A 15065-nucleotide genomic window follows, 5' to 3' on the forward strand; every position below is an offset into this window, starting at 1 on the left:
GATCCACTGGACGCTGATATTTTGCCCAAACAACTCATGCACAATTGTGCTTTCTGTTGAACAGGATCACAATTGCAAAACAATATCAAATAGATCCTTCCAGGAGGGTTATAAAATAGCTATTTAGATGGAAATTATGGAAGCTAAGCCACTTAATTCATGAAAACAACATGAGGTTTTATGCATCGATATGTGCTTAAATAGCCATTTTAATTACTTGCAATATCCAAGTTACCCTTCCATATTAATTTTGTAATAAAAGTGTCAAGGATGCTTCTACCCGAAGATGTTGCATATATACAATATGGCAGCAAAATGGTTTAAAAAAGTCTCTCTTGCGACCACTGCCAGCTCAAGCTGATTGGCTAGTAGTCGATCCCAATCATGTATCAGGGTAGAGTCTCCCCACATCAGATAGTCTCAACACTTGAGCACTTCCCTGCACATATCTAGCGGACACCATTTGACTGACCATCAGCATGTCTGCGATTGATATACAGCTTGGTGTATTCAATACAGAATCCGCGTGGCTGATATATCTACTGTATCCGCGTGGCTGCTATCTCATTAGATGAAAGTGGTTCCAGTGTCAGTATGAGTAAAGGAGGCTGCTCTTGAGACAGAGATGAAGACTAACGAGCCGGGCTAATCAGGGATGGCACCTCCATCAACATACTATAATGGCTTTGGATGGCGCCGTGTAAAGGAATCTCAAGGCTGAAACTGATCCAGAATCTTTGTAGCACTGCAAAAATGAAATGTTCACTTTACAAAACTTCTTTCCAGAAGAATCACTGTCTTTCCATCTCTGTGTCCAGGCTTGCATGAGAAAGTTGACTAGCAATGGACCAGCATTCTGCATTTCTGCTACAGAAACTGGGATTAGCTCATCCCTGATGAGCCGTTCAGCCACTCAGGGTATACCTCAGCATTCTTTTAATGGCCCCTTGGATAATTGGTTAGATCATGAATCGTTCGGCATTGCTAAATCACCGAGAGTGACACATCCCTTTCCCTTCCTCATTTGTCAAGGAAGTTTGTGGGGTTAAACCAATCCTTCTGTCCTTGTCACACCATCCGTCTAGGCTCAGGTGTGAATGAATAATTCAAAAAAGAAGAAAAATATTGATGCAGTGAAAATTTATGAGTTCACTCCGAGTTAGTCAACATAGCTTTCATCTGGGGTCCACTTGGTTAGTTGTTTTTTAATTCTAAGAAAAAGAAAGTCACTGGTGAAAAATCTGATAAAATGGTATCAAATCTGCAGTTCTTTAAAAAAGGGAAGGTGCACTTTCACTTTCTGTAATAAAGAAGTACAGCTGAATTACTGCATTGCTGATGCCTTGGAGATGTGGAGTTTTTCTATTTAGGTGTCTATCAATATTGGTCAGGTGGATGTGTATATTTGTACAGGATAGTACATAAGAATGTACTGTAAAATTTAGCGTCGGAGGGTGGAACCATTTTATCAAGTTTCATGCTAACGTTGATGAAATCGCTGTTAAAGTGTACACCTGCTGCATACATTTTTGTAGAGGTCATCCGGGCAAGGTTGTCGTGAAATCAAATCTAATCCGCCTGCCGTGACATTTCACCAGCGCATAAATACGGTGATGAATTCAATGATGGGATATTGAAATGATGTCGAGAGTGAAGTGGCTGTAAAATGCCTTCATTCAGACAAGTTTTATTTGTTGCGCTCGGGTCCATTCATGCAGTTATTTCACTCAATACCGCTCAAGTGCAACCAGGAGAAAAATACGCTAAGCAGATTTGAGAAGAATCAATCTGCGGTGGAGATCGAAAAGACAAGAATGCACGCAATTGAGAGAGCAAATCTGATGCATTGAATGGTTCAGGGAAGATTTGAACCGTCGGATTTGATTATGGATTTTTTGCTGTAAAATGCCAAGATGTTTTTAACTTGGTTGATATATCTGGAGAATGAAAAATTCGGAGTAGAATAAATCAATTTTTCTTTCTTGGACAAAAAACAGGAGGCATAACGAATTGAAGGAAATGCATTTTGACTGGGGCACTTGCAGTATTGATTGGTGAAGTGAAAAGTCAATTTTGTAGCCATCTGATCTGGGTGAAAACTATAGTTTTGAAAGATATCACTCCATAGCTTGACAAGGTTTGTTTTTTCTGCCTGGCACTTACACATTTTATTGCCTCAGGGGTTTCTGTGAGCTCCCACTTTCACCCAACTGCAATTGGCCTAAAATTGCATTCCTTCCTTCTTTCTTCATGGCAGAATTTCGGTGGAATCAATTGCCATGTTCCCTGTCTTTTCCCTTCATGTCGGTAACCGCTTCTATCTACAATGTCTAGCGGAGTGATCAGTTGGAAGTGATACAGGACTGAGCATTGTGCGGGCACATCTGACCAACCAGCATTTCTCAAATGAAGATTCCATCCACCATAAATGTCATCCCAACGAAAGATGGTCCTGCAAATTCTTGCTGCATCATTGTAATGGCCATATCAGGTGGTTATGTTATTTTATCTCGCTGATGAAGAAAATAATTCCCCGGCCAATAATCACGCTGATAACGCGTGACCAAATAGTCACACACTCCAGCCACAACCGTGCAGTCATGGTGCGTTATCTCTGATGAAGACATGCCACAGTCGTCATCCCGTATGGACACCTCAACTATTCTGCATGATGATATTATTTTAGATTACTGTTCTGGGCCAGTAGCGTCCTGCAAATTGGTTTAACGCTCTGCACAGCTTAAGGATGAAGACTTTGACGTCTGATGAATGGTGACCAGTCCTGGTGATGTTATCTGCCTTCTGGGAAGATGGAAGGAATGGTGCTTTTAAGATTTGAATGTATGTATCTGAGGGGAGAATCATATGTGTCTCATTTGAAGCTGAGTAGTGAGCTGCGTCTCTCCATGCCCCTCGTCCACTATAACTGTGGCTGCAAATATGAATGTACTTTAGCCAGCTAACATTGCTAACATGAGGAAGGAGGCTGTAAACCGAAAACAGGATGGTCTCATCATTGTCTCAGGAGCATGGAATCTCTGCTTCCGAAATGAATGTGAAGGAATGCACATTCACCATCTCGAATGAGCATTTCTCAGTAAACATGAACATCGAGTGTATTCTGAGCAATTGTATGGGAACAATGGCTTGTATCAGATGATGGCATTTCAAAATACTTCCAACCCAATAAGCACTGAAACTACTATCTTAATCCTATAGAAATGCACATGAACATTAGTTCTTCTCTCGAAGACAGCTGAGTACAAAAGGGCTGATGCTGATCCCAATCTGATGGCAGCCAACTCGGCTAATAAAACGGCAAATAAAACACAAAATGATCTTATATTATTGCTACTCTCAAAAGACCCCTTGACGTCTGCTATTAAGTGAGACTTACATTTTATTTGCTCGAACATGACTCAGGGGTAAGTCATCGGTTTCACCATGAATTTGATAAAGCTAATTGGAATGAACCGCAGTGAAACATGATACAACTGCCGATTTCCCGCCCCATCAAGAAACCATTAAGATCGCCGCGACGCTGACTCGATGTGAAAACATGTGACCTTCAACGTAACCTCCAGAACTGATGAATATTACGACCAATCGGGTGTGAGAATTCCATCCGATTATGGCGTAATAAATCTAATATCATCATTCCAAACAGGTTTCATATAAGTCATCGCTGTTCAGTCCCATGGCGTGACAGTTGAATAATATTGGATGATGCAGCAAAATATTTGGAAGTCGTGCAGATAGCTTCAAGGTCGTAGATAGCATCAATTCAAGGTCGTCATATTTTTCTACTACTCATTAGGACTGATGATGTGACAGTGAAATAAAGTCATATTGAAAGATGAAGTTGATTTTTAGCAATATATAACCATTATTAAGCCCCATGGCATTAGGGTTGAATAAGATTTGATGATGTAGCAAATGATGAAGTCATATTGCAGATAACTCCAAGGTCGTGGTGTTTGGGACACATTAGGACCAATGATGTGACAATGAAGAAGTCATAATGATAGTGAGTTAGAAGCCATATTAGCCATCAAAGGTGGCAGTATATTGATATCTTAAGGAAATTGTAGTAGATTTGACATATTGGAAACATTTTGAATACTTCTGCTCTTGTTCAGCAGTTTTCCTTTTCTTGATGGTGTAGTGTTGTGATATATGTTTTTGTTGACCAATGATATAGACCTTTATTTCTGTCACATCTGGGCTGCCTTGGAAGATCTTGGTCAGTCATGCTCTAGAATAGGAGACTCTCACAGGAAATTCCTCTCTGCTCTCCAAGGTTCAACATGCAGTGATCTAGCAATAAAGGACTTGCCACTTTCTTTCAAGGCTTACGACAGTGAAGGGCAAAAGGGACTGAAAGGAGCCCGTTACTCCTATAAAAACCTTCTGATCAAAGATTCTGGCAACACGTACATGAAGTTCAGGGATGTTGCATAAGATGGGATGACTTGCCAAGTTCATAAGTTGAAGGCATCCGAAAATCATCGAACCATCTCTTCATTAACCTTTGGTGACACTCACAATATTGAGCTAATCTCAAATTCATTTCATGCTTGGTGCTGCCAGATGAATTTGTCTCTGAGACTTTGAAACTTTGGGTGATTCAGTAATAATCATCAAGTGTTGAAGAAAATTGCCTGTCACTTCTGAAGTTCCTGACGTCATACAGACAGTGTGGGTGACAGAGTACATTTGGTAACAATCCCATGTATTGAGTAGTCTTAAGTTCATTTCATGCTTGATGCTGCTGGAAAAGTGTCCCAAGATTTTCTGATTTGAGTGAAGAGCACTGAGGCTGATTCGGTAATAAAGATATAGTGTCAACCAAATTCAATCAGTTTTAACATTCTCAGCAAATTTTCTGCCATATTCTTTGTTAGAGTTAGTTTTGGTCATACAACCTTCTTTATTCAAATATCAAAGGGATATCTATAAACCCGCCATATGCATAAATGACCTTGAAGCAATGGATGATTTTTTTTAACAATGGTACCCCTGGGAAATTTTGGAAGATTATTTTGAAGCCCTAATTTGAGTTAAAACCTGGTAACTGAAGCAAAATGTTAAAATGACTTCTTTGAAAAATGATACAGATCAGTTGATTGTGGTGTTTGATCCTGCTCTACAGCTCCAATTTCTATCAATACTTGAAAAAATTGATTTAAAAGTTTGAGATTTCAACCCGATGCATGTCTTTGTGCCCCTTCCGTGAATTCAAATTTTTGATAATCACTCTAAACTTTCAAGTGATCCCTGTTCATCTGTCTCTACTCCACTCCATTACAGGGCAGAAAAAAAGTGATTTTTTTCTTCGTTGAGATTACTATAGGGATTATGTGCTCAGCTGCATGGAGCATTAATCAGAACATTTTCCCTAATGAATGAGAGTGAGTGGAATTAGCAGCGAGAGCTTGCTGCAGAGATGGTTACACAAAATTGTACACTATTCTCACATGGGTAACCCTATAGGGGGTGGCACCAGCCACATTATTTTTGCCTTGAAGTGATGAGGTGTGGGGGGTTCAGAGAACTTTTAAATCGTATTGCCCAGTTTCATGAACTGTCCTCATTTATAGTTGGAACAAGGGGTCTAAGACGCCATCTTAGTCTTTGGGCCCTGAAGTGATGGACCTTGGGTCTTAATAAAGGCCTACCGCATTAATGTGCCTTGTAGAATGTTTTAGATTTATACTACTTTGCCTTATAATGTGTGCTGACCATCACATGAATGGGTTAATAGTGTTTACTTTCAGACTGGTATAACCGTAACATTGTTCTAATCACGAGGATGAATTCATCACGGTGGGTAAATAGATTCGCCACCGAAATGACAAATCGGGCCGCAGAAACAATATCAGACGTTGCACGATTAATCACCGACAGGAAGCCCTGCGTGTAATCGCGTCAAAGGCATGAAAGATTTGGAATGAAGTTAGGGTAGAGTGTGGGGTTGATGGATGCAGTGAGGCGTGATATGTTACCGCCGCATACCGACAAATGTACTCCATTCATGGTGATCAGACATGCATCGTTCTAAACACTGCTATTGCTGGATGACTCAGTCAAGTCTCCGCTGTCTGCGATGCCTTTGGGCGGTTTCTCCATTTAGCTATTCTCTAATGATGACTTGAACAGTGCCAAGTCTCCTCGCCGACGGAGCTCGGCGTTGTGATTATCAAAAGTACTCAAGATGCTCATCTGCGCCACAATCGTCAGAAGATTTGACGAGAAATTCGTGATCAGGTATCGTGTCTGCTTCAATGCAGCGTAACACTACACTCGATTATTCGCAATCCTTCGCGAATCTTTAGAGATGGTGCAAAAATGTCCAAACAGCGTCTCATTCATGTTCTACAGTTTCATTTCGGCGCTCCAAGATCTATTCAAGTGAATCGTAAAAATTCCCAAGATCTTCCTATCCGTGTTGTTTTTCTGCTCTGTGATGCGCGTCTTTTTCCCCTCTAATATCGCTGTTTAATCCCAAGAAATCTATACTAGATACTGAGAATTGTTGCGTCGTCTTCTTCGTCAATACCGGATTGGATTTCTTGTCATTTGCCGCGTCTTAGGAGACATATTCGCATGAATGGAGTGTGATTTATACGCCCGAGTGTTGCTCAGTTCGCGCCGATGAGAACAGTTGTATAAGTTACACAAGCCTTTTTCGCTTAGATTGGTTCAGATTACTCGTGATAGCTACCAACTTTTCCCGATGACACAGCAACAGTTATTCTCCACTTGATTTGATGAAAGTTATTAGAAACTATTTTTTTCTAGAGCCTAGAAAAAAGGTGCCTTGAGAAAGGAAACAATGTGCTGGTAAAACGAGCATCTACCACCCTAAAGGAGACGCAGGCAAGCTCGCCACCTCAGCCTTAGAAATTGTTTATGGACTTGATTTGGAGTTGGTGGTCCTTGGTTGTCTTATCAAGACCATTTGGGTAGACCAAAAATGCAGACCAAACCAGACTTTTAGTCAGTATTGGAGAGATCATTTTCTAATTTTCAGCAAAAAATTCCAGTGGATGACACCAAATGATTCACATTTGCTTAGGTTACTAATAGCCCTTATTACAGCTCAAGGCTAAAACCTCGTCAGGAAATAACGAAACAAGGTGTCAACTGTAAGGCAATCGGATTCACCGATGTCGCAGCAGGCGGTTTTTTCCTCGGCAATTTGAGGCAATCAGGAACACCAGTGTTGAGGTATTCGAACACGTCTCTGCGCAGTTCTGATAAGAGGCATGGTTGAGTTCTATCCGGCCATTTAGCGCTTTACTCAAATGAGATCATAAAATTGCCATTGGCTTGTATTATCCTTCAAGCTTTGTTAAAGATTCAAGTTACCTCCGCACATGACAACTTTCGTGGAGAAATGAAAAAGATTAATGAAAAAATGCACTCCACAAAAAGACATCAACGAAAGATTCCATCCAATTTGGTTTGAAACTGAAGATTTGTTAAAAAGCATCACCTGAAGGTATCAGTGACTAAGTAGAGAATGGGATTTGCTCTAAAAGCCAATTAGTTTTTCAACCTATGACCCGGCTAATTAAAAAGCGAATTTTCCACCGTAAAAGTGCACCCGAGAAAGTGAGAATCTCTTCACGTCGTCTGCCCTCAGGTTCAGAGACAACAAACGCTCCTTCTCTAACAATCAGTCTCTAATTCCTGACATTGCTCCAAGCTATGGGTTCACCTAGACATGCTCCAGGATAAATGCAGAGTGTGCAGAGAGACTCTGTCCTAATCAAAAGACACAGCAAATCGGCCGGTGCTAACCTCTGGTCGATTAAGATTTGAAAATGACGACCGGTGTCCTAAGGCAAGCACCTTTACAACAGCTGGGTCGAGAGATAATGTGTTGGGTGGTGACCTATCAGATCAGCCTCACCACAATGGCACCTAACGTAATTAAATTTCGTAGAACCGCTGATTTGTGTTGTGATTTCATAATAGGGATCAAACTTCAAGTCTTTCTGTACATTTCAACAAGATTTAGGCGGTCTCAAGGAATATCAGGGGGATGTGGTTGGCAAGTTTTCTTGTCTTGCTTTTTATTTGCTTTTTCTTGGGAGAAGGTTACTACTTTTTGCCCGTACCAAGTCTAGTGTCCTGAGTTTCAAAGTGATATTTTATAAATTGCGAGGTGCGAAGTTATTACGAATGTTGAGAGTTTGAGAATGAGACGATGTCCGTAGTTGAGTCTATCACCTCTTTTTACTGCTGAAAGTGTTCTTGTTCCTGTCAGAACAGTCCAAAACTGCTGTCAGTTCCTCCGTTTCCAAGGCCATGTTTCCTTGTCTTTTACCGTCGTTGCCAGGTCTTCTTCAGAGAAAGCCATACTGTATATCAGAAGGACCGCTTCTGTGGACATCAACGCGTATCACAATGTGTAATCTCTCATTTCACTTCCGCCACCTTTCAAATCATTTCTATCAATTTGAAACGCGCCCGTTGAAAATCACCAGGTCCTCGAGAGTCTGATCTGGGAATGCCCTCGAGGTACGAGGGATTCCCTAATTGTAATTATGGTGCGCAAGGGTCGGTATCTGGAGTCTTTCAAGGGGGTCCTGGTTGACAATGGAGAAGGAAATATTTGGTAATTTTGGTGAGAATCGAAGGTTACACACCCCTGAGGCAATCGGGAGATTTCAAACCGTGTTACTATTTTGAGATTTTAGTGATGTTGTGACAGCTGGTCACAACTGTAGAGTAAAGATGCCAAGATGCATGTTTTCTCACTTCTGATAAACTCAATTTTGCACATCTCGTAGTTGCTTATATGTTCAGTTTTCTCAGAAACTTTAAGAAGAAGAAGACCAGTCATGTGTCTTTCAGTCTGTTACCCTGCACAATGTAATAAAAGCAATCAGCCATTTCTCTTTATGTACGTCTGCCTTATGCAAAAAACATCTGTATGGGTGGAGTCGTGTTAGACCCTGTTGAATTGCGAGAGTATGTCAGAGCAGCTTAGGGAGTGCTGGCCCTAATTGATACCTAAATGCCAAAGTTAGCTTTAAGCTTCTGAACAATCTCGCTGTGTCAGTTTTCTAGCCTGACTTCAATCGTTAATACCAAGGAAAAGTCTTTAATATTGTGCTTTAGCTGTTTTGACTTTCTCTCAATCGCATGTCTCCCGGAGCGAGTGTAATTATGCTATTCAGTTCTGGCTATGATGTTGATATGTGGATGTATAAAAATAGAATCCATCGATATCGAGTTTGAATGAGACTCTTTGTCCACTGTCGAGGCAAACGTCAAAGACCAATGAACCGAGACTCAACGAGGGGAGTATACAGTACTGTCCAAAGGAAACTTGTCCATCGCGTACATCACTACTATGCAATCGCATCTGTAGAGTGCGTTTCTGATTGACGGTCTTAGTCTAAATATCAAAGGGCAGTGACCCCAGACTAGACAAAGCACAGACAGTGCCGTCTTATTTCAGACATTTCTGTATTTCTGTCTGGACCAGCAGCCTTCGGGATCTTGCTCCAAATTAAAATTTTACTCTGAGGAGTCAAGTTAACGTCTTTAAAATCAGGTGGAAGTTCTTTGAATCAGGACGCGTTGTCCGATCATGGCTTTAAGTGGTCGTTTCCAACCCATACAGTTGGTAATTTAAATCTTGACCTAACCTGGGATATAAGCCATCTTAAAATCATCTTACCGGGTGAACATCAGAATGTTGATACCTATACTCCTTGAAATATGAATCAAACATCCCAGAACCTAAAAACCAGCGAATGTGAGAACGGATTCAGCCACGCAGGTGTTGTGGGAGCTCATGTGGAAATATCGATTTGTTCGGGGTATCGGTTTTGTTTGAGACTTCAATCAGTCCAAGGAAACTCGCGTCTCCATCAGTAGGGTATACACAAGCTGGAGACCAATTCACATCGACTCGTGGATCACTCTATCAGAATCGCCCGAGGGCATTAGCGATTCGTTACCAATGTGGTCGCGTTTATGGCCTTGGCGAAACGATGTCGATAATGATGAATAAGGGTGAACTTTGGATGGATCCCCCAGCCTCCATCTCAAGTCTGGCGTCAAGAAAATTATCGTTTTTCCAGCAGCCCCAGCTCTGTCTTTGAGATTTATGGAGGCAGATTTTGATCATGGATATAGAAATGGTACAGTATATATCTTTGCTACATCCATGATTAAAATTTACCTCATTGTTCTCGGTTTCGGTTGTTGTCTCTCATCTTTTCTTGATTGAACTGAAAAAGGTCATATTCTCAATGGTAGCTTGTCTTCTAGCCACTACTTAGAGAATCGGAAGGCTTCTAGCAGTCAGAATATTATGATGGGAGGGTTAATTCAGGAATTCAATACTTGAATTGTAACTTTTACCCCGATACTTTCCATGAAGCCTCTCAACAAAACAGCTGACCACAGCTCCCGATATCATTTCTGACCCACGATTCGCGACAGCGACAGAGGAAATAACCGGTGAAGGCATCCTACGGCTTCAGTAGTGTAGATTGTTCAAGATCTAAGGCTGTGTAAACATAATTTTACGGAGGAAGCCGCACAGTTCTTGGTTGCTGGCGTGCTCCACCCTCGGGCGGTCTGCGTCCGTTTGATGATGAGGAATAGCTTCAGAGAAGAGAGGGTGTTTCATTGTGAACAAAAGAGTCTGTCAGTCAATTTCAACCAAGGAAAATAGAAAGTAGTGTACAAGTCAATCGTCATCTTAGACATGTTTGAGATGGACAAATGCCAGTTTCTTCTGACCACATTCGAATTAGTCATGTTAGTGAGGCTGACCTTTTGGGTGGAAGGGAGGTGATGGTTGGAGTTGCCAGTTGTTACCAAGTTTCCTCTAATGTATGATAATCGTAGACGTTGCAGTTGGTGGGGCTGCAATTTCTGATTCCTTTTGGACACGTTCTAACTTACAAAATCTTCATCACTTTTCTAGGGCTCAGACCTCAGTTTCGATCACCCGGTCCGTTTTTTGCCCCTCGGCTGAGGCCGCATGGTTAACATCCTCAGCGGCGTACAACCATGGAATCAGACACGCCAGCCGCCACCCTCAGTTGTTAAGACATCCTTAGCATGATTGCCTGCCTTCAGGGAAAGGCTAAAATGCCGAAAACATCCAGAAAAACGCGACTAATGAGTTTATTGACCATACCTCCGGTGAAATACCAAATGCAATATTTAGACTGCACTGATGCGGCAAGTTCACCTCCTATTATAGTTGGTTGCAGCCTGACTAGGAAAACATCATGATACATGATGTACAGCACGATGTAAACGTCCTCTGGTCAAGGCAAATCATGTTACATTTGGTGTTTGTTCCGAGTCAAGTATGCTAAATCCTACTGTGTATTTTTTAACAGATGTATAGCTGTATGTACAGGGGTTTAGTATGCGAGGGTGAAGCCAACAAAAGCCTGATGGCCATATTGTCCACCACTTTGCAAACTTGAGAAATGCGATGCCTCGTTTTCTTGGTGTGTTTTTTGTTGCCCCTTGGGCTCAATTCTATCGCAGACACTTAACACTTATCGAGAATGATGTCAAACCGTCTCTGACAGTGACCTGGGGTGTTGAAAAAAAGATATACCTCGCCTTCCTCGTTAGATGACGTATGCCTGGCTGGACACATCACCTCAGGACCTGATTGACATATTGTAGCGCCGCGTGTCACGATCCTACGTGAAATAAAAGACGATGTAAACCCTGATTGTGCTGGCCACTGGCAATAAAAATCTACATCATTTGGGACGTAATACAGCATGAAGGACTGTCACATCTTATGTACCTCATTACTGATGCTTTTTTCAAACGCTACAGGCAGGGCACGCAACGTTTCGTACTTCACGAAAGGTTGGATGATTTGGCGAATGAAGAGGACGTTATTGGGATGTCATCGGTGCAAATTTTGCGTAATTGTTGGACAAATGACTTGATGAGAAACCATGACTAACTGACAGGCGTTTTCACGTGATCGTCCGCCTCAAATATCATATCAAGATTCATCATTGTCTTGTGGGAAGAGGGCCAGAGGGGGAGATTCTCTGTGTGCCATCGGTCGGTCCGTCGTGGCATTTTGGCCTTTGGGCCTGGTATGCTCTGTCTAAGTGACCTGATCCTGTTCAGGTACATCTGGTAAAGGATGTCACTACCAACTCATAAAACTTTGATGCAGGTGCCTATAAGCCTGGTTACTTCCTTTTCTCTTGTCATAGATCGACACAAAATAGGTGAAATCCTTGCCTTCTGCTCCAGACATCTGTTCAATATTGAATGTGCATCATAATTCATAGATAATGCTTTCCTGTGGGACCAGAGATATTTGTTCAATTTCGAAAAAGCAATGCTTAAATTTGCAATGAAAATAAAGTTGAATTGTCATTCGCACCAGAAGCATGTCAAATCATATTTGCATGAAAAGTTAAAAGAAATTTGTGCCTTATGGACAGTTGTCCTGTGTGATTATTTCAAAGACTTCTAAGAAGTGTCTGTAGCAGTCCATATCAATCAAAAATGAGATACGCCAAAGAAATATTCTAATAACATTTTCTCAGTTGATAGTCATCGTCTGAATGTCAAAATTCTTCAAATCAAACTGATTCTCTTGGGAATGAAAATTGTCATTATACCATCGTTAATTTGTATGACTTTTTGCGGAAAAAGTGCCCAGAGCCATTTTGATAGATGTTGACTTGCACTCCTATTAGAAAAGATAATGAACTTTTTAAGGATATTGTTTTGGTTGCTCAATTCATCTTTTTGCCTTGGGGTTTTAAAGCATATCACCCTTGAAGAAGTGATTTGAGGTATCATCATATCTGATCTGGTTGGTTATTGCTTCCGTGGTAGCCTTCAGTGAAAATTCGGCAGATTAGACTACTGCCCTGAACCTCTGCACCATGCAGCAACATTAACTTGATGTGTTTCAGGAGAAAGTGGCTTTGTTATCTTGACCTATTAAGGTTTCCACATTTGCTCCCAATCTCTCTCACAGGCTTCAATTCTGCTGCTCTTCCAGCAAGAAATGTTAGGAATAACCGGTATTGATGTTTCAAGATATGGTGTCTCATCTCTTTGCTGATTCAGTGAACAGCAATATCTCAATCACACCAAACCATTCCTTGACATTCCAATTTGAGCTTGCAAGGATTTCCCTCCCATCAATCTCCTCACCACGCCTTCACACCGTGGCAGACTCAACATCATTATTCTCCTTTTTCACATTCTATCATGACACAATACCATTGTTTCTGAAGTATCGAACAGTCTGCTCGGCATTATCTCCCACACAGTGGATGTGCCGGTATTCGTATTGTTACCTGGCCTATCCATTCATTCAAGACTGATGTAATTTTTCTCGATCAGCTTCCGTTCATTATCTCTGTTCTTCCCGATAGGATTAACTGCAAAACATCTGTCTTCGGAGACTGGTACAAAAGAACGCTAATGACTTCATTTCAGATTCTATCAAAAATACTTATTTGTCCCGTTGTGATTGAATTAGCATCGTCATACTAGCCACCTTGGAAGATTGTGCCGACCCTCTTTTGTTCAATATCAGCATCTTTTGTTACATATACAAATATAGATGACTTTCATTGTTATGGCAGACTGGCGTCGAGTCGCAGGAGAGCCTAATCGCCTGTGACATCATGGAAAGCAAGTTGCATTATATATTTGCAGCCAAAGTTCCAACTGCTTGTGGCTGGTCATCTCGACATCAAACTCACTGTCGCACAGTTTCTCACAGAACTGGCCACTAGTCTTGTTGGGTCCTGCATTTTAAGTTGAAATGAACGAATGTCTTCTTTATTTGGTTTCTTCCAGTAAACAGCAGTGAGCCTTGGTATCCTACACCATTGTTCCATCACTCCATCGATTCCCAAATACGGTTTCGCTAAAACTCATGTGTCCTTGCCTTCTTTTTCTTTCCAGGCGATACATATCAAGTCATGGTGTCCGAGGTTCCGACGATCCCTGTCATAATCGATCCCGTATATGCCTCAATAAACGACGAGGACATCAATGCCAGCACGTGTCCACACTACAGCCAGAAGACCTCACCCAGCTCCAGCTCGTCCCAGCCCGTCACCAATCATTCCAGTAACTTCCGACGGAGCGAATCAGTCCAACTCCAAAAAAACAAAGACGTTAAAATCATTCAGAAGACGAATTTTGCTCGGAGCAGCTCCATGAGAAATGGGGAGGGAGATGGGAAAGCTTTCGCTAAAGAACTTGGGCCCAAGACTAAAGCCAACATACAGCTCAAAGAGAAAGGTATGAAAGTGATGTTTTATTTGTAACGTTGCTGAAAAAAACCTATCATGTTCTACTGTTTACTGAAAGCTGGATCCTGGACAATCTTTCATATCTGCCGTATTATTGTCAAAGATCTCCACATGATATGAGCTTCAAGGCAGAATTGGCAAAGATGCATGCTCCTCCGATTTGAGTTTTTTTATTGCCAAGGCTAATGTCTGTATCTTGCTGGTCTAAGTCCTTTCCCAATGTAACACCCCTTACATCCAGCCATAATCCTACCATCTAACTGGTATAAAAAGTATAAAGCCGCTTTTTATTGGCAACCCATGTTTCTAAATCCGCAATCCCAGGCTAAAAAAACAAGCTACAGAAAGGGACAAAAACCACAGCACTTCCCCCACTCGGCGATTGTCAGATTCGTTTTGGTTCAATCACTAATATGACATGAACAAGAAAGCTTTTGACACGCTGCCAACCTGTCACGTTCCATGCCGTCATTTCATTTCATTTCCACCGGCTTAACACTAACTCTCTATCACTCGTCTCCGAGTGCCATTTTCAACTTCAATGATTTCACTCCCAGCATGAGTTCAAGGCTCTGCAGCTACAAATCCAATTTTTCCGATAAAATTTCACTAAGTCAGAGATAAAGTTTCTAAAGTCGCCTCTGTCAATGCTTCCAACCTTAATGAAATTATATGGTTGACGGTTAACAGTGCTTTCAATTTGTTATAGATTTCAACGTGAAATTTCTTTAAAAGCTAATACGCGTCATGGAAATTGAG

The 15065-nt window shown here is 41.4% G+C and overlaps 1 protein-coding gene across 1 annotated transcript in view; it reads left to right on the plus strand.

The window, feature by feature from the left end:
• Window positions 1–15065, plus strand: part of LOC135486377 (uncharacterized) — a 35935-nt gene that overhangs the window by 14721 nt on the left and 6149 nt on the right. Inside the window, exon 3 of the mRNA XM_064769135.1 lies at window positions 13954–14295. Within this exon, the coding sequence (XP_064625205.1) occupies window positions 13954–14295 (342 nt within the window). The remainder of the gene's footprint in view (window positions 1–13953; window positions 14296–15065) is intronic.

This window comes from Lineus longissimus, chromosome 1 (assembly GCF_910592395.1).
Source record: "Lineus longissimus chromosome 1, tnLinLong1.2, whole genome shotgun sequence".
Lineage (NCBI taxonomy): Eukaryota > Metazoa > Nemertea > Pilidiophora > Heteronemertea > Lineidae > Lineus > Lineus longissimus.